General features: G+C 43.9%; 1 protein-coding gene and 1 long non-coding RNA gene across 6 annotated transcripts in view; one reads left to right on the top strand and one right to left on the bottom strand.

The window, feature by feature from the left end:
• Nucleotides 1–19,781, top strand: part of AGPAT4 (1-acylglycerol-3-phosphate O-acyltransferase 4) — a 137,360-nt gene that overhangs the window by 19,144 nt on the left and 98,435 nt on the right. For 3 of the 5 annotated variants that reach the window (XM_034669419.1, XM_034669421.1, XM_034669422.1), the window contains exon 2: nucleotides 15,787–16,051. The exons of 1 other annotated variant lie outside the window; for it this stretch is intronic. In XM_034669419.1, the coding sequence (XP_034525310.1) occupies nucleotides 15,874–16,051 (178 nt within the window). In that variant the 5' untranslated portion in view covers nucleotides 15,787–15,873. Of the gene's footprint in view, nucleotides 1–15,786; nucleotides 16,052–19,781 lie in introns of those variants that run through there. One more of the 5 variants, XM_034669420.1, reaches the window with a different exon arrangement.
• The window catches only part of LOC117804037, a 4,002-nt gene continuing 268 nt past the window's right edge, over nucleotides 16,048–19,781 (bottom strand). Inside the window, exons 2-5 of the long non-coding RNA XR_004628212.1 lie at nucleotides 19,511–19,593; nucleotides 18,673–18,963; nucleotides 18,165–18,221; nucleotides 16,048–16,205 (exon numbers count right to left, since the gene is read on the bottom strand). This is a non-coding gene — a long non-coding RNA (uncharacterized LOC117804037). The remainder of the gene's footprint in view (nucleotides 16,206–18,164; nucleotides 18,222–18,672; nucleotides 18,964–19,510; nucleotides 19,594–19,781) is intronic.

Below are 19,781 nucleotides of genomic sequence, written 5' to 3'. Positions count from 1 at the left end.
ATACAGATACATACAGAAGAATAGACTCAGAAGAAAACACATGAATTTCAACCTCAAATTGGAAAAGTGGCTTCAATATCTATAACAGGTTATTTCTTTAAAGACAACAACAACAATAACAACAACAACAACAAAACATGAAGCAGGGCACCTGGGTGGCTCAGTCTGTTAAGCATCTGCCTTTGGCTCAGGTCATGATCTCAGGGTCCTGGGTCCGCTCAGCAGGGAGCCTGTTTCTCCCTTGCCCTCTGCCATTCCCCCTGCTGTGCGTTCTCTCTCTCTGTTGAATAGAGAAAATCTTAAAAAAAAAACACGAAGCAAACATGACTAAATATCAATGGGATAAAATATTTTATATGTTTTGTGTATTTAAAATATTTCAGAAATTTAAAAAAGTTTGATGGCTTATCATCCAGACTATTTCCTAACCATAGAGATACACTTTTCTTGTCTTATACAAGTTGTCTCCTGCGGTACATATTTTTGTTGCTTGCGCGTATTGTAAACATTTTTTTGTCACTAAATATACTTTCTCGTTGTTCTTCCTGGCCCTCCTAAGTCTTTCTGTTACAATTTAATTATTTACTCAGAGAAGAATTTTTAGAAGAAACAAAACTACTGGTGCTTCCTCTTGATATTTTATAATTATTTTCCATTTATTCATTTGTAATTCAAAATTATTTCTAATTCTCTTATGATATATCTGGTCCCTGACACTGAAGGAGCTCATAACCTAAAAGCAGAGGTAAAATTAAAGTCTGGCTTAATCAGGGCACAAAGAATCCATTGAGTTTCTTAAGCAATTCCTTATATTTGGGCATTCACAATGTTGAACTTAAATTTACTATTTCCAAAAATAACCATCAAACAAGTGTCTGTGTTGGAAAGAGAATTCTCCCATCCTGGCGGACCTAACTCAGTCACTGCCTGCTGCCCATGACTCCCTCTAATTTTTCCTGTGTTCCAGGATGCCCTGTGGTTCACCTGTGTCCCAGGAGGCCCTGCGGGTTCCCTGTGTCCCTGGACTCCCTTTAGTGTTCCCTGTGTCCCCTGTGTCCGAAGCTGTTGGTCCTTCAGCAGGAAGTGGCCCAGAGGCCTTGTGAGGCTTTGCTGTCCCCTCTATATTCTTGGATGCCTTCCATTCTGGGTTCTTGAGATGTACTAGTTAAGACAACTAAAGCTCCCTGCTGTGTGTGCTAGGGTTTCCATTCCCTAATCTATTTGGTAATGTGTCCTTTTACAAATTTGAACTATTTTCCTTTCTTCTTTTTTTTTTCCCTTCTGCAGAAACCAGCCTATAGGTAGATAAGTACAATATCAGAGCTAGCAGGACCCTTACAAGTGCTGAGAGTACTTCTTGGATCTTTGAATGGGAAAAGTAAGGCCCAGGCAGTGGCTTCAGCATCCACCTTGGTTTCCCTCATTCCCGTCTGGGATTATGTTGGCATGAATGTAGTTCCAAGGTACAGCTTCCCGATATCCTATGGATTCTTAACTAGTGATTGGTAAAGGCAGGTCTGTAGTACACAGTAAGATTTGCTGCCTCTGGAAGAGGAAACAGCGTCTGGTGGAGGGCCAGGGAAGAAAGAGTGTTCAGAGCTTAGTCCCTACCCTTGTGAGTGACGGGGCCGGTCACCTGACTCTCTCGATGGCCAGTGTTTCATCTATAAAATGAGTAGTTGGAGTGTCGATCCCTGTAGTTCATTTCTTCCCTGTTTATTGGTATTTAAGGGACAGGATTGTAGTATGAACTTAGGAACAGGGAGGATCTTTCAACAAATGCCTTGGCTACAACTGTTTAAATATTTGGAAATACACCCGTTTAGATCTTCACGGATTATCATAGACAAATGTCAGATCAAATAGTTAAGAATAAAAATTAGTTATGAAAAACAGTGACGTATGTTTTCTGCAGGATGTAAAGGGTAGAAGGACAAAATTTCTAAGCTCAAACTTTATGAAAGAAATCATAGTTCTCACTTCATAATAATTTAAAGCTCCAATGAGCTAAAAATAAGGGCAAACAAACTGGGAAAAATGGTCATTTTAAATGGAATAGGAAAGATGTTATTCTATTTAATATATGAAGAGTTCATGAAAATCGATATGCAAGAGATAAACGGGCAATATATAAAAAGGCAAGTCAGGAAGAAAAAGCAATAGTTTAATGAATGTTAAAAAATATGCCACTTGTCATCCTGAAAAATGCAAATTAAAGCAATGAGACACACTTTTCACATATGAAGAGTGAGTCTAGTTTTTGTTGTTCTTAAGTGAGAATTCTTGTTGACGGACACGTGAGGAAATGGGTATTTTTGTATTTTGCTGGGAAGAATGTAAGTAACTGCAAACCTTTTGGATACGATTTGGTGATATTTACCAGATATCTAAAATCATTTGCTCCTTGAACCCAGAAATCCTATTCATTCTAAGGAAAAAAAGTAAAAAATCAGAAGAAAAGTTATCCCCCAAATTATTAATCATTGCTTTATTTATTATTAAAAAGGCAAAAAGAAGTCTAAACGTACAACAATGAGGCGATAATAATTATGATATGCCCAGCATAAGTATTAGAAGAGTTATCTTGTGATATGTGGACATTGAAGATGATCTCACTAAAGCTTAAGAAAAGGACATATGAAATTGATTTAACCTAAGCGCTCAACTATATTTAAAAACAAAAAGGCCTCTGCCATGGTAGTACCTAGCAAAGAAAAAAAAAAGTCTATGCATTCACCAAAGACTGAAAGAGAATAAACCAAAATGTCAGTGACGATTATAGGTGCTAAAATTTCTACATTTTAGAACTTTACAAATGTTATATAATGAATGTGAATTACTGGTATAATGGGGTGAAATTATCTTTAAAAATATTCCATGACTATGGCTAAATGACTTAAATAGTGAGTATAATTTCCTTTACTTTTATCAGATTTGTATTTTATTTTATTTTTGTATTTTTATTTTTTTAGATTTGTATTGTAATAGGAGAGTCTTTGTTTAAAAACCAAACCAAACCAACCAACCAAACAAACAAACAAACAAAAACCAGTCCACTCTGGTCCCCAGCCAATATCTGAGCTCCCCTGATGGGGTTTAAGTAGGTAATTTGCTTTCATTTTAGTTGTTTTCATGTCAGTTTGATATATTGCCTCATGTGATTTCAGCATTTGTAGAAGAGGGTTCCATGCTTGTTACAGAACGTGATGGCTTAGGGAGCAATCATGGGGGGTTATCTGCATGGCTTTTGCAAGGAGAATAAATTGTTGGGTCATCTGCCCTGTGCTTATTGTAATGGGAAAGAAACCTAGGATGTCGTCGTTTCATACTATTGCTTTTGTGTTTTGCTTTTGATGATTCAGTTATTGGTGTGAAGATCAAATTATATTAGGTCATCTAAGTTCGGATTGGGTCAACATTTCTTGAGCATCTATTTACTCTGTAAGAAGTGGATGGGGTGGGGGTTCATCCTGGGCCTGGAAATATTACTCAGTAAGTGCTGTGATCGTTGAGCGTAGTACTGACCCACATGAGACACAGAGAGGGCCCTGTAAGAATCCCCTGTGCTTACCTTCAGAAGTCTAATGCAATGGTATGAAGTTATAACAATAAATATGAATCAATGGATCTTTAACTGAGTGGATGAATGAGTAGCTTCAGGGACAACCTAATGAATGAATAAAGCTATCAATGGATTAACGAATGTTTGCACAGATCCAAGAATACCTGTCCTGGATTCTACTTAACAGAAGTTGAAAAGAGCATCACTGTGCTCACTACACAGTGGTGAGCTCTGTTCCTGAGTTTTGTGACCAAAGGACAAAAAGAAAAGGAGAGAAGGCTCTGCGTCATGGTTTATCACTGCTGTTATTAAGGAAACTTTTCGAGGAATAGCCAATCCATAATGACCCCAAAAGCACTGTTGCTGTCTGAGCACTTCAATATTCTGGGGTCATATTTCAGACCTCTCTAGAAACAAGGATACTGTAAGTCAACTTATTTTGGGCCCTCACAGCCAGCAATTCTGTCTTCAATAAATGATTCATGTCAGGAAAGCATTTGAGTGCATTTCTTTTCTAATAAGTCTCTCTTCGGGTCCATTATGCTTGAATCAAATCAGGGAAATTGCCTGGGTTCATTGGCATCCCTTTATGAAAATCAAAAAAATGAAAGATTTAAAATCTAGCTTTATTGATCTCCCACCTTCCACATACTCCTTACCAGAAAAGGAACAGTTGGTAACCGCAGGGCCTCCAAGAACTCAAGGATCAAGGGCACTTACGGAGCAGTGAGGAGGACAGAGAGGGATCCACCAGAGAAAAGAGCCCAGTCACTGGTGCCCAAGGCACAGAAGAAAAAGGCCGCTTGCTTATTTCACCCAAAATTAGTTCCCCTGAGCGGACCCTCACGGAACCCTCCTGTGACACACAAAACGAGCCCCACTGGTAACAACAGAGCCAGCAGAGTGCTTCCTCCAAGCCCCACTCCCTGGTCGAAACCCCAGGGTATTAATGCCATGGCCGTGCGTATGAATCTGAAGCACTGTGGTTGACAGCATGTGGAGAAGCGGGTCCATTTCCCATTTTCTGAGCCATAAAATTGGGCTCAACAGAACCCGTGCACATGCCTTCCCTCCCTGAACTCTCCCACCGCCCTTCTCTGTGGTCAGTGAATCGGTCGTATTGAACTGACAGCTGAGGAAATTGACATTCCTGGAGGCCAAGTGGCCAAGGTGATGCAGACACGTGGGTGGTCAAGAGTCCAACCCAGACCCAAGTCAACACTGGTGCTTCCCTCTCTCTACTTCCGTCTTTGACCACCGCTGGAGTCACGAGGGCTCTAATCCAGATTATCCAAGCCAATGCAAGATAAGTTCCCAATCAACGTAGCGCCCTCTGGCCTGGGCTTGCCCCCTTAGCTGTTGTGTGGAAGAGAATCCCGTGTCCATGTGGTTTTGCTACACAGCCTTCAAGCTTTGGCTACCATCACTTCACATCATCTTGGCTTTATCACTTCATATCTAATGCTCAGAGCTTTCCCAGGACTGCTAGTTGGGCCATTGGTCTGAGGCTAGTGACCTTTGTTGGTTATAGGCCCCATTCCCATGGCCACAGACAGTGCTGTCTTGTGCATAATGGTGAAGAGCCATTGACCCAGACAGACTAGGTGGGCTAGGCTGGCATAAGTGAAGAGATTTGTGCGATCTTAGCAACTTTACTGGAAAATCAATGCCAGAGAATGTGATCGGCTATCTCCGGTGGCTCAGTATCCGTATCCCCACGGTCTCCTGACCCGGCCACTCCCAGACCACTTGGCGTTGTTTGGCCAAACTGGAGCCTGCTTAAAGGTTAGAGCTTCTAAATACTAAAAAGATTAGTGTTGTACCCCCTCCCCCAATGGGTATCAAGAATGCAAATATTAAATTATAAAATACATTTAAAGAAATTTCCAACAAAGTTTTGAATTTTGCCGTAAGTCTTTATTTTAAAGGCTTTTCATTACTATTTGTTTTTAATTTAGTTTGAAATCTTAAAGGTCAGATTTTATGAAAAAAATTGAGGCACCATGATTTACTGGTGACCTAAGTTGCACCAGCAAGTTGGCCCCAACCTCACCCTGCTCAGAAGTCAGCCTCCTGCAAATTGCTTCCTGGTGGGATGCAGACACACCTTTTCTCGGCTTATTCCTAACATATTCCATATCGCCAGGGTCATGTTCTCGGCTCCTTATTGCGAGGCTCCAGGGAAGTGCTGGTATGTTCAGAGGATACCAATATGATCATCGTCTTCATCTTGTCAGTACCACTCTTTATTTCTCTTCAGCAACGTAAAAGCAAAATCCATATCGTAGGTTCAGCTTATTTCTTCCATGCAGATTAGATAGATAACTAACTGAAGAAAGCCTCAGAATCAATGATTTGGAACAGTCTTCCTTTAGGACAGGAATGGGGACAAAAATTAAAACTTGTGAGTGGACTTTGGGGGTCTTACAAATCACTTCACCTCATCTGGAATTGTGTGGATGTCAAAAAAATGCCCAGACAAGGACTCTTACTAAAACAGAAGAGGGGCACCGGGCTGGCTCAGTGGTAGAGCGTGCAACTCTTGATCTCGAGGTTTGTAAGTTCGAGTCCCATGTTGGGTGTAGAGATTGCTTAAAACAAACAGAAGAAACTAATTGTGAGAACCACAGTGGAAAGGTTAGTAAGACAAGACGGTAGATGGTCTGGGGTCTTGGGCAAAGCAGCTGAAGGAGGAAGAGACATGCCCGGCAGCCCAGGAGGGCCGGCCGGCTTGTACCGGGGAGCTCCTTCACGCGGGCCTGAGCTGGGCGCTTTCCTTCTGTCCCTTTGTGCATGTAAGCGTCACGCCATTCCTGGAAGGAGGGGATTATTACCTCCATTACACAGACACAGAAACTGAGGCGGAGATGAGATGCCCAGGGTCACACAGTCAGTGGGGATTTAAACCCAGTGTCTGCCTGCAGAGCTGCTCCTGGGCAGGCTTGGCCACGCGGCTTGTCACGGCCCGCGTGGGAAGGAGAGAAGTGGGCACCGTAAGACCGCAGGCCTGACCACGTTGCCTTGGTGATGGTAGGACTAGAGTAGGAGGTGGTTTATATACTGAATAAAGCTCTTTTTTTGTTTTCTGGTGCCAGCTGGTGCCACGTCTGCCTCACGCCTGCTTCTGTAGGCCCAGAGCTGGTCCCGGGCCACTTCCCCCCTTGGAGAGACCTGAGGGGATAACTGCCCCAACTCTTCCTCGGCTTCCACGTATTTCCACACATTTCCCCTGTCACAGGTGTATCCCTGACTGACCACCCCGCAGTGGCAACCGCTGAAGAGCCAACAGTTTCCATTCAAACATCCGTCCTGCTTTCCTTCTCTATTTGGAAAGGTTTCCTTACTAATTGGAATATCCTTATTTAAAGCAGGAATGTCAATGCTTCCCCGTTTAGAAGATTAGTTTTCCTCACTTCGTGATTTCGTGATACTGGACTTTTGAGAAACTTCCAGAAATTGAACATAATATAACCATGCATTTTCCACTGAGTGCCTAGCCAAATAGTTCACACACTCTTGGCTGTTGGGAACGCAACCAGCCAGGCGGCTCCCTGAGACGGCACGCACGCTGTGAGGTCGGAGCCCCCTGCACCCTGTGACCGTGGGAGAGCTGGGCTGGGGTTCAGAAATGGAAGACATCGCTCTGGAGAGAAGGTGTGACTGAGGCTGTGCAGGACCAACTGGCAGGGCAGTCACTCAAAACTCATGATCACCCCAGCATCAGAAATGGGACCAGGAATTGAAATACGGCATGTGTTCTCAAGGCTCAAGTTCATGTGACAAGTCGAGTTACCTCGGGCTTCCTGTGTCAGCAGCAGCAGTAGCGGTCAGGTCAGCAGCCTGGGTTTCAGACATTTACTCACTCTTTGACCTTTGCATGCTCCCTAGTCTAGCTAACCCCGTTTCCTCATCTGTAAAATGGGGGTAACAAGACCATGCATGGTGGGCTTTTGTCACGGGGAATGACATAATGTGTGTGAGACATTTGTGTACGGACCCTGCTGCGTCGGTTACTGCTCGGAAAATCTCTTGTTTAACTCTGGACGTTTTAATCTTGTGCTCGTTGCAGCTACGAAAGGCCTTAGAGAGTATCCAATTTAATTTCCTTTCATCTCTATTCTTTTCTCCAGACCAGAAAAGTTACCCAGGTTATCCATCGCAGTTTACCTCTGAGTCTTGGTCTCCTTGGATTAGACAGAAAAGTCCTTCAGAATGTCTTTTCTCATCGAAGCTGCTCAGAACCGACTATGAAATATAAACTAAGAAGCCTCGATTTTCTCTAGACTTAGGTTTTTATTATCCTAAAATTAGACTTCGGAGAGAGAGGCTTGGGGTTGTTTATCAGAGGATGTAAGGAAAGCGTTGAGTATGATTCGTGTCTTCTTCGGAGCTTGGTTGTTTTAACAGACATCACGTACGGTACAGGGATATTGGACAGAGGACCGGTCCATCAAATTTTCACATAAGCTAATTTTAATAGGCTTCTGCCAAGCCATTAGATGAGGATGATTTTTTAATTGAGGACTGTTTTAGTTAGAGATGGCCCCAGAGACAGTTAAATTTGGTCTAGAACACGTTCTCTCCTGTTTTGTTTTGGGCCTTGGGCCAGTCTAACTCTCAGGAATCCAAAAACTAAATTTATCCTTTTTCGTCAGGACTAAGTGCTAAGTGGCTGCCTCAGGCTTCCATAAGTTAGTTGCTGCCCTCTTGGAGATCTCTGCTAAATTCGTTCAACCTCATGGAAAGGCAGAATCTGATCGTTCCAAGAGCAGAACACCCCTCACTCATTTCCCCTAGGACTGCGTCCGTGTCCCTTTCCTCTGGGGCCACCACTGGCCCCGGGCATTCTCTGCTCTGCCGACCGAAAATATTGGTCCAGAGACAAATTCACCAGCTAGCCCCACATTAGCTTAGTCTGTGCTACTCTCTGCCAATCCGTGTAGTTTTCCTTTTCTTTTCATCCGGTTAACCTCGCCCCTTTGAGAGCCCCCTCTGTACACGCAAGCCGAGGAAGAGAGAGGAGCTGGATCCGCTTAATCACTATTGAGGAGACCCTATTGAAATAACAGGAAACTCTGGTGTGTGAGGGCATCAGTTTTCTTTTTTTTTTTTTTTAAGATTTTATTTATTTATTCGACAGAGATAGAGACAGCCAGCAAGAGAGGGAACACAAGCAGGGGGAGTGGGAGAGGAAGAAGCAGGCTCATAGCGGAGGAGCCTGATGTGGGGCTCCATCCTATAACGCCAGGATCACGCCCTGAGCCGAAGGCAGACGCTTAACTGCTGTGCCACCCAGGCGCCCTGGGCATCAGTTTTCTGTATTAGAATCAGAGACTGTTCGATTTGTGAAGGATCTTAAAGCTCACCTACTCAATTTCTTCCTAATGAAGATGCTGAAACAGACCAAGCCCAGACTCCAGGTTGGCTGACTTGTCTAAGTGTGTGTGTGTGTGTGTGTGTGTGTGTGTGTGTTGGGGGTGTGTGTGTGTGGGGTGTGTATGTGTGTGGGTGGGTGTCCACAAAAACAACTGATGTTAGTGTTTTTCTAAGGCTTTCTTTGCTTCCAGTCCTTTTTTGTACTTGATTTTAAAGTTGTGATTATTATGTGTGTGTGTGTGTGTGTGTATATATATATGTATATATATGTATATATATATATATGATTTTGGGTTCTTTATCTCATAATATCATATTTAAAATATATTCATTTTACTACAAACCTATTATAGTGATACTTAATCGTGTGGGTTTCCCATAATTCACTTTATTGTTTCTTCATGTCGGAAATGTAAGCAGTTTCTAATTTTAGGTGCTTATAAATAATGCTTGCGGAATATCCTCGTGCAGAAAGAATTTTTCTAAAAGTTAATTTTGTCTTTAAGAGAGTTTTCTCAGAAGCTGGGTTACTAGATTGGTGTGAAGATGTGTAAGGTCGTTCTAAAAAGCCCGAGTGGTTGTTCTCCCACTGAGGCTAGGGGTCCCACGTGATCTTATCTCTTTCAGCACAGAGTATTATTATTTTAGTTTGGAATGTGAAAAATAGGTTTTGGTTTGTTTACTTAGTATTTACATTTCTTTTCTCTCTTTTCTGTTTTGTGACCTGTCCCGGTATTTGGAATTCAAAGAGTCTAAATAAGGGGTTGTTTTGATTTCGGTGATGATACTAAATTTGTCATGGCTATTATTTTAGCAATTCACTGGGACTGATTCCATTGGAAGAAAGTTCTGCTTCTTCTAAAATCCTGACCTGGTTCGGTGCTGTAATGTAAATGTAACAAGCAAGCCAGACCTTTAGAAACAAGCTAGCGAAGGAGCTCCTCCCCTTCTCTCTTGCTGAGTGTAACTGAAGTTCATGCTTATTTAATAGTTTCAGAATATTGACTAAGGCAGAATCTGTGAGTCTTAACTAAGGTTCTCCTGTTTATTGTCTAATTGAATGCTTTACGTGGAAGCGGTCTATGTCTATTTAGAGGAGGATGCAGTTTGCATTCTCTCGCGGGGACATTCCAGGCTTGCTTTATTTGCTTCTGTTTCCACTGGCGGAGGCTGGGCAGCATATGGTGCCGTCCGCCTGGCTGTGCAGAGCTGCTCCGGGAGTCCCTGGGAGCCGGGCTAGGCTGCTGTGCGCACGGCTGCGTCCGCTCACTTCCAGGCTAGGAGTGCCGCGTGGGGATCGCGGTGCAGCCAAGAGCCTTCTGCCGGCTTGCTCTTCCTCTTATTCTGAGGTCCGCTTCTTCATCCCCACGCCTGGAAAGATTGTTACAGAGTTCAGAAGGTAAAGAGTACGTGAGCTTTTGTGAACGCATCGTTTCCCATTTCTGAGTCACTCGCGGAAAAGGAGAGGTTAGAATTAAAACAGATGGGGGAGGAAATGTTTTAACACGCTTGAAGGTGAATTAAAGAAAATGTCAGGCTCTAGGTATGTAGTGAGAAGGAAAACTAACTCGATTTATATCTCAGTGCTTTCCCAGAAATGCCAAAGTAATGTATCTTAGCTGTTCCCCTTTGCCTCTTTTATTTTCTTGCAACCGCAGAAAAGTTCTCCCATTACGTGGGTGCTCCCTGTGTTGCAGGCATTCTGCTAAGTGTCCCAAATACTTGATTATCCTTGATCCTCACAACAACCTCATGTTGAAGGTACTGCTCTGATTTCACGGAGAAGGGAAGTGACTTCCATAGCTGTCGAGTGGCTGAGCCTGGATTTCCAGCCTGAGCTGCCTGACCTGAAAGGTCCTCTTGGCCTTTCCTGCTCTCTAACGGCTGTGCCGTGTTGCTCTTCCCAAGCACCGGTGTTTGGACACAAGGTGGCCTCCGCTGGCCTCCACGTTGCAGAATTTCTCTTGTCTGTGGCTCATGGGCTGGATTATCAGCTTTGCGCTCCCCTGGCTGGGGATGCCAACACTCCAGTCCTTTCTCCTCGAGTCTTCTCTATCAGCCACCTGCGGTTTCTCACCTCGAGCAACACGTGTGCCCATCATCTGACCACACCTAACCGCAAGGCAGGCCGGGAATGGGTCCATCCACCTCTCTGCCCGGGAAGGGGAAGATCTCATTCTCATTAGAGAGAAGAATAATAAAGCAGAGGAGAAAAAAGAAACCACCATAATTCTTCTGCCAGAAATTAGCCACTATTAATAGATGGCCATGAATATAGAAATAGATGGAGATGTGAATGATATAAATATATACATTATTATTTTACAAACCTGAATCATGCTTCTTTGTTCGCAGTTTTCACCCAATATATTCTAATATTCTTCAAAGGCCTGTACTCGCTGGTTGAATGCCTCTGTTACACGATTGGTTCACGGTCATTCAACATCCCCTATGCATAACCCCTAGGTGTCTCCCATCCTTGTATGAATGACCTTTTTAGGTCCCAGTGGTACATAGGGCGACTCCTTCCATTGACTGAGAAGCCTTTTCCAACATTAATGACAGCTCTTTCAAAGAGCTGGGAACCAATTTAACACAGACTCATGGGCAACAACACTCTCAAGGACTGCCAGAGACTTTGTCAAATGATGAGTTAAATTCAAAATCTGCTAAACATCCGTAGCTGGGAAGTAAAGGTAATTTGGAGTAACCTTTTCTCCTTGAACCACTTAGGATTCCTGGTGACAGGAGCTTTTCGTCTATATTTAAAATGCTGGTTCAGTAATTTCCAGGTGATATATATTAAGCTCATGGATCAGACTGAACCTTCTGAAAAATTCAAATAATGTATACAGATTGGGTTTCCTGGCATTTTCCTCTTCTCTGTGCTTTCTCTTTAACATGTCTTCGTGTGTCAGCAGTTCCTCCTATATGTCACCCTCGCTCACTGGACGGTGATGGCCTGAACTTCAGTATCTGGCGAGCCCCCCCCTTCTGTTCTCACCCACAGCCAGCTTGTGCTTCAAGCCCCGATCACGTCACTTCCTCCCTCTGTCCCCTCCTCAAACATGACCTGTGTTGCCCACTTGCAGCTGGTTTTCGCTGTGTATACAGGCTGGAAGGGAACGCCCGGTAGGGTTTGGCTTGAATTCTGCCCCTCACGGGCCTGGAGCCAGCACTCAGGCCTGAGGGTGAGGGTCGGGGAAGGGAGTGCAGGCGGGTTCAAGGCCACCTTGAGCTCTCAGGTACAGGCTGTGACTTTTCATTGTGCAAGAACCCGAGACAGATAATGGGCGATATCCGCTTGGGGTTTTCAGGCACACGGCTTCTTCACTGTTGGCCTTGAACAAGAAATATGTTTGTTCACAGGAATAGGCTAGGGCAATGGCTTCGTGGTTATTTGTCGATTTATAAACTCCATGAATTACTGCTCTCATCGTCTGAAAAATAAAATTCTTTGTCATTTCCTTGCTTCACGTAAATGACTGAATTGAATTTACTGGAAAGGTTCTCCCCCTCACGTTCTAGGTAGTCACCAACCTGAGAGGGAAAGAGGCAAAATATTTTAAAATATTTTTACTCTACCTGCTTTCACCACTGGAAAGATCTTTATACCATCTTTCCTCCGTATGGCACTAAATTGGCTGATTACCACATTCCAGAAAAAGCTCGTCTGTATTCAATATGGGTAGGGTGGTCCCCCAGACTTCCATCTGGAATAAATTTAAGACACACAACATATATTCACCCACTTGACACCTTCTTAAATATTTCAGCCTTGTGTCTCTTTTACTAATCAGTCCTGAGACTAAGTCAGTAAAACTGCTTAACAAACTCATGGCTCTGCTAACCTTGTCCTTTAAGCGACTCCTTGGCTAGTTTTGGATTTTGCTCTTGCCTGTACATTTGAGAATCAGTTTAAGTTAAAAAAACAAAAAACAATAGCTTCTTTGGAATCCTTTTTTTAAAAAAATATTTTATTTATTTATTTGTCAGAGAGAGAGCACACAAGAAGGGGGGGGAGTGGAGGGAGAAGCAGGTTCTGAGCCAGGAGCCCCGATGCAGAACTTGATCCCAGGACCCTGGGATTCATGACCCGCGCCAAAGGCAGATGCTTAAACCAACTGAGGCACCCAGGTGTCCCACCTCCTTGGAATCTTTTTTTTTTTTTTTAACGATTTTATTTATTTATTTGACAGAGATAGAGACAGCCAGCGAGAGAGGGAACACAAGCAGGGGGAGTGGGAGAGGAAGAAGCAGGCTCATAGCGGAGGAGCCTGATGTGGCTCGATCCCACAACGCTGGGATCACGCCCTGAGCCGAAGGCAGACGCTTAACCGCTGTGCCACCCAGGCGCCCCCCACCTCCTTGGAATCTTCTTACCTCTTTATAGATAGAGAAACTGAGAATGAGAGGAGTTAATTTACCTGAAGATATATGACCAATAAGAAGTACAGTAGAACTTCAAACCCAGGCAGTTGAACCCACACTCAGCCACCACATCAATCTAGGAAGGGAATTTGAGGAAGTATGGGCAGAACCAAACCACCCAAAATCCACCTGCCTGTGATTCCCCTTAAACATTACCAGTATTGTGTTAGACCCCTGCTCTGTGCAGTACTAACGAGGGTTTTACTTGAGGACATGGTGGTCCCTTGTCTTTTACGAGGAAAAAAAATCTTACATTTTCTTTGTAACGTCCTACTGCTGTCTGGAAACTGAGGAAGGCAGCATTTAATCTCCTGCATTTCCAATGTTAGTTGACTTCCTTTTCTTAGCGTTAAGCCAGCACAGCAAAGGATTTGCCAAATACTCCACAAATACTAGATCCCAGAATCCGAGTGAAGAATCATCCTTCTTCTGGCCAGATTGTATGGAAGCTTTTAGTGGCTAATCTAGGGACAGTGAATAAAGCACATGAATATTCAACATCATCCTATAACTGCTGCCAAACTGTAAACCAACGTATATCACTCCTCCCTGTGTGGCTCCTGGAAGTCCAGGGCGCGGAGAGTGTAGCTTAATGCCTGCTCCTCGGAGAGCGATGGAGTATGTTAGAACCGGGTGTATCTCAAGGAGTTTGACAGCCTGGACATGTCTGTGGGAAATGCCGCCTGAGAAAGCTCAGAAATGTGGTGCATCTGTCTCTGCAGAGTCCTGGCTTTCAGCCAGAGAGCAGGGCTTCTGGGAGAGTGGGGTGTCTCAGCTGACCCCAGAGAAGGCAAGCCTAAGGTTACTTTTCGCTTCCCCTTCATCAGAAATGTATGGAAACCATGCGGGAGTACTGTGTACCTTCCAGATTGTCTAAGCAAGTGTAAACGTTCTGAAGAACACACCTTATGCCTGTCTTCCCGCCCAAGACTATCCTCAAAACCAACCTGGGTGGCCAGAAGCAAGTCCCATGCCCCACTCTGAGCATAGCTTGTGACCCTGAACCTCACTGAAGGCTTCACTAGCTTTTACATCTGGGGTCATCTCTGGGCTGCTCTGCACAGCCCAAGAGAACCCCCCCCCCAGCTCATACCCCTGGAGCAAAGCAACCCAAGCAGGTGCACAAGAAAGAGCTTAGGAGTAAAATTGAGACCTATGATTAGTTATGGGCTGTGGCAACCACAGGCAAATCACCCAACCCGTGAGTCATCTCAGTTTCTTATTCTGAAAAATGGAATAATAATAATATCATCTCATTAGACTCATGTGAGGCTTAAAATGGTTTAGTAGATGTGAAACTATTATATAGATTCTTGTGTTATTAATAAAGACTGATGAAGTCTAGGGTCTCCCAACCATTACCGTAGAGAGTTCATCCTGCAGTTTGAGCTCTTTCTGGGGAAGTTTGCAGTGAGATCCGCTTCCAGAGCACCAGGCTGCTGTGTCTGACTGCCTCAGCTTGACTTATCTTCCCATCAGAATATGTGAACCTCCTGCCTTTACGCTTTCCCTCCAAGGCTTTATTTGCCGCACTGTAAAGTCCTGTCATTATGCCTTTTTGGGGTTGGAGACTGACTACCAGTCTGTGAGTCTGGTCGCTATGCATGTTTTGAGTTTCTTTCTGATTTTAGAATGTGTGTGTGGGGGGGTGAGGGGTGATGAAGGTGGTTCTCTTGCCTTCATAGTTGGTTATTTGTGTTTGCTGATATCTCAAAGTCCATCCCTTGTCCACCTCTATTGAAGTGTTCCACAAATATATATATATATATATTTAATTAAGCTCCAACTGTGTGCCAATGAGTATTCCAATTGATGGGGAGAAAATGATGATTTTTAAGGTGATTGTGTACTTGGAAGAAGTGACAGTGTAGTGGAGGAAGGCAAGCAACTGGACAAGGACCAGCAGCGGCTACTACATGGCACGCTAGTACGGGCGCTCTGGGAGGTAGAGCCATGCCAGGCATCTCCCTGTTCTCACGCAGACCAGGCTTGCCAGAAGTGGAAGGGATGGGTGGATGCTCAGGCAGAGATGGCAGCAAGAGGTAAGGCCCAGAAACACAGCCGCTGCTGTGAGCCCCAGAGACAGGAGCTGGCATGGTGGCCGAGCACGAGGACTCAAGCCAGCTCAGCCATTAAGAGTTTTTTCCCCCCCGACTCTAAAAGCACGTATGATTTTTTTTTTTTAAAGATTTTATTTATTTATTCGACAGAGATAGAGACAGCCAGCGAGAGAGGGAACACAAGCAGGGGGGAGTGGGAGAGGAAGAAGCAGGCTCATAGTGGAGGAGCCTGATGTGGGGCTCGATCCCATAACACCGGGATCATGCCCTGAGCCGAAGGCAGACGCATAACGACTGTGCCACCCAGGCGCCCCACGTATGATTTTTTGTAACATGTATCATTGGTTTGTATTCTAGACGCTTCCCCGTGTGCCGGGCCTTTTTCCCCTCTGGAAGCATTCTCCTGCAAGTATTTATTTGTTGGAATAAAAGCAACCACACATCATGGACCTCGTCGGGTTGCTGAAGTCTCAGTTCCTGTGCCATCTCGTCTTCTGTTACGTGTTCATCGCCTCGGGGCTAATAATCAATGCCATCCAGCTCTTCACTCTGCTTCTCTGGCCGATTAACAAGCAGCTCTTCCGCAAGATCAACTGCAGGCTGTCCTACTGCGTCTCCAGCCGTAAGAGTCTTTGCGTATTCTTTTGCATCCTCATTGCCGTGGGGTCAGAAATAGGGCTGCGAGGGGCTCCCTGGGCTGGCCCTGTGTCCTCAGCTGCTGTTTGCTCTTTTCTCTTCCTTTGTTTTAAGTTTGAAATGGCTGTTTTGTCCTCGCTCTGAACAAAAATTATTTTCTGAATGAGTAATGTCATAGCACACCATTCAGCTCAACAGGACAGAAGGGTATCCCGTAGAAAGTAAATGGGCATTCTGTCCCTTTTCTAGTTTTCCTCCTCAGAAGCAATCAGCGTTCATGATTTCTTAGTTACCCTCAGGGAAATAGCATATATGTGTGCATAAGGGAATATCTAGGTATGTACGGCTCTTACGTGTAGTCGTGAATGCAGGTGAGTCTCTGTGTATATGTCTAGGTACATGATACATACTCGTATTTTTAAAAATGAAATGACAACATAATATATTGTTCTCTTTCTTGCATCTTTAACTTTTTATTTTGAGGTAATTGTAGATGTACGTGGGATTGTAGGAAATAACACAGAAAGCTCCGTATACCCTTTGGCCAGTTGTCCCCAGTGGGAGAAAGTCTCTTGCATCACTCTATATAATGTCCCAACAAGAAAACCAACACTGACACAACCCACCAGCCTTATTTAGAGTTCTCTGGTTTTATATACGTGGATTTATGTGTTTTTGTGTGTGTGTGCATGTGTGTGTTTGATTATACTAGATTATTTTAAGCATGACTAATTCCACTGGCCTGAATTTTAAAATTGAAATGAAAGGGGATAAATCAGAATATTGGAATTGTCTAGAGATGAGTTTTGTTGTTGATTGACCTTAAATCTGTACCTATTCTCAGTAGAGAATACAGCATATCATTACCAATTATATATATGGGTGTGAATATATTTAACAATATGAGCTCTTTCAGATCAAGCAATTTAAAAATCTCAGCCCCATTAGATTATGCCAAGAGTCCAAATTTATTGCTATCTTTCTGAAACCCTTAAAATGAAGCAATCAAATTTGAATTTGAATCACAACAATACAAGCTGCATACAATTATCCAAATGGATTACTACTGATCCAATCAGTTATTTATTTTATTTTTATTTTTTATTATGTTAATCAGTTATTTTTTAAACGTCTATATACTAACTTGTGAGGAAAAAAAATGATAGAAACATCCTTACTCATGATTTCTCTCACCAACTCAGAACTTGCAAGTATGTCTGATACTATTTCTGATATGGTATCAGTCCTAGACCCACTATGTCTTATGTTAGTGTGTTTTACATAAATATGTCTTAAAATATTCCTAAGATCATAAAGGCAAGTTATAACTGAAAAAAAAAAAGAATCTTTCATCCACAAGTCTATGGCGTATTGGGTACAGAATTATTCAATGCAATGCTACGGAATGCAAGTTTCTTTGTCATACATTCTACTCTCACATTGGTCTGTGGTACTTAGGCATCTGGAAATGGACAATTGTCAGAGCAGGGCAGAGGCAGTAGGAGGTGGCCTGAGCCTGAATTGTGGCTGTTTGAAGAGAGAAGAGTTTGCATAATCAAGGGAAGGTGATGATTGTCTGAGATTTACCTTTCAATTTCTTTTTTAAAGATTTTATTTATTTATTTGCCAGAGAGTGAGCTAGCACAAGCAGGGGGAGCAGCAGGCAGAGAGAAAAGCAGGCTCCCCGTTGAGCAAGGAGCCCAATGAGGGACTCGATCTCAGAACACTGGGTTCATGACCTGAGCTGAAGGCAGACGCTTAACGGCTGAACCACCCAGGCGTCCCATACCTTTCGATTTTGAATGTCTTTTCATACTCTAGCAATAGGTATCTACTTAAACAAAATTTAAATTTGACGAAGCAATGCTGATTGCACTTTTCATTGGAACCTGTATTTTTATGATTTGCACACATCTATGAGATTCCAAAATCTGTCAGTTTGCAATTTGAAATCATGTCTGTTTACCCCTAACCAAATTTCAAGCAGGTGGTTCAGAAGTGCATTTCTCATTTGGAGTCAAGTAAGAGGTGGGGGTAGGATTCGGGATGCCAGTTCCTAAGAGTACGTTATTTGCTTGTAGTGGGTAGTGAAGACTCACCAAGGTTATGGCAGGATCATGTCAAATTCTTCTAAGGGTGCTTTAGTCTACTTGTTTCTGGTGGAAATGAAGACAGGTAACAAAGTCAGAAAGCAAAATGGATTTTTATGCATCACAAACTGATTAAGTAATTTTAGAATAATTCCAAATGAAACTCAGGAACAAAGCATCCAAGACTGCCAGCATTTCCCCGCACAGGGGGGCACAGCCTCGGGGAAGGGCCTGGCAGCACATCCATCCATGGGCTGTGCCGTCAGGTGCATCCACAGTGGTCTGTGCCTATGGCCCCAGAGCAGATCTTCCAGGGGCTATCGGCTGAGCAGACACAGAGTCATTTTATAGCCATGTGAATAGAGAAGGGAAGGAGCCATGTGAATAGAGAAGCGAAAAGAGCAGGTGGTAAAGGAGAGGGTGATGCAACCTCGGTTTGACTTGTGGGCACCTCATTGTAGTGAGTCCCGTACAAATTCAGGGCTCATCCTTTTCCCAGATTCCCCTTCCCTGGTACCGTAACATGTGCTACACAGCAAGGCAGCTCTCCTCTTCCTCCTTTCACTTGTTCTCTGTGGCGTAGATTTCCTTATACCCTGAGTGCGTCACGACGACGACAGAGGACATGTAACGGACAGACTGCTGGCCGTTGATGGTCACGGGCTACAGGTCATGGGCTCCTCGGCAGCTTGGAGTAAGAGAAGGTCAGGCTCCCTCTGTTGGCTTCCTCCTCCTCTTCTCTCCAACTTGAGATGAAAACAGCTCATGGGGTTTAATTGTGTCTTCTGGTGTGTGAATCACTCTAAACCTTAGGAAATCAGCAGCAGCCATCATTTGTCACTGATATTTTAACAAAAAAGGCCAAGTAAGTTGTTTCCTGGAGACTCAGACCCCACTCCCTCCTCCACCCCCATTCACTTTTTACTAATAGAGCCCTGTCATCATCCCTTTCTCTTAAAATGTTTCTTAAGAGCTTGGTGTTGGAGCAGGTAAATCCAGAGTCGTCAGCAGCCCCGGTGTGGTGCAGCAGGTGTGCAAAAGGCCACACCGATGTCAATGACACGTAGAGACAAAATGCAGCCAAGACGGCTCGGTTACCAGCAAGACGAGCAGCACAGAGCATTTCGTTCTGGAAGCCAGGACCAGCATCATGCATAATAATTAGAAAGCATATTTAATCTGGATGGCTGGGTTTGGGATGATTGTTTTATTTTACTTTCGCTTAGATTTAGAGGCATGAAAGGCTAAGACAGGAGGACAGCTGAGTGAGGAGAGGGAGGGAGGAGCCAGCTTCTGCAAGGGGAGAAGCAGGAAGAAAGGGACAGGAAGGGGGTCAAGGAGTAGAATTGAATTACCTTTCCTTTGCACAGGATGTTCCTTTTAATATCTAGGGAAAGGTGGCCAAGACTGGCTGGCTTGTTTTTCTTCCCCTCTGACACTGCAGGTTAAAAAACAAAACAAAACAAAACAAAACAGAAAGATGAAAAGAACCTATTAATGGCAGAGTTTTTTAAAGGGTGTGGGGTGGGGGTCAAGGAGAACTATAGATGACCTTAATGATCCAGCAAGGAAAGGACTACTGGTGACACGAAACAAAGTGGAGACACCCCCTCCCCCTCCTGCCCC

This window comes from Ailuropoda melanoleuca, chromosome 10, assembly GCF_002007445.2.
Source record: "Ailuropoda melanoleuca isolate Jingjing chromosome 10, ASM200744v2, whole genome shotgun sequence".
Classification (NCBI taxonomy): Eukaryota; Metazoa; Chordata; class Mammalia; order Carnivora; family Ursidae; genus Ailuropoda; species Ailuropoda melanoleuca.
The sequence above is the reverse complement of the archived record's forward strand: the minus strand, read 5'-3'. Positions and strand labels throughout refer to the sequence as shown.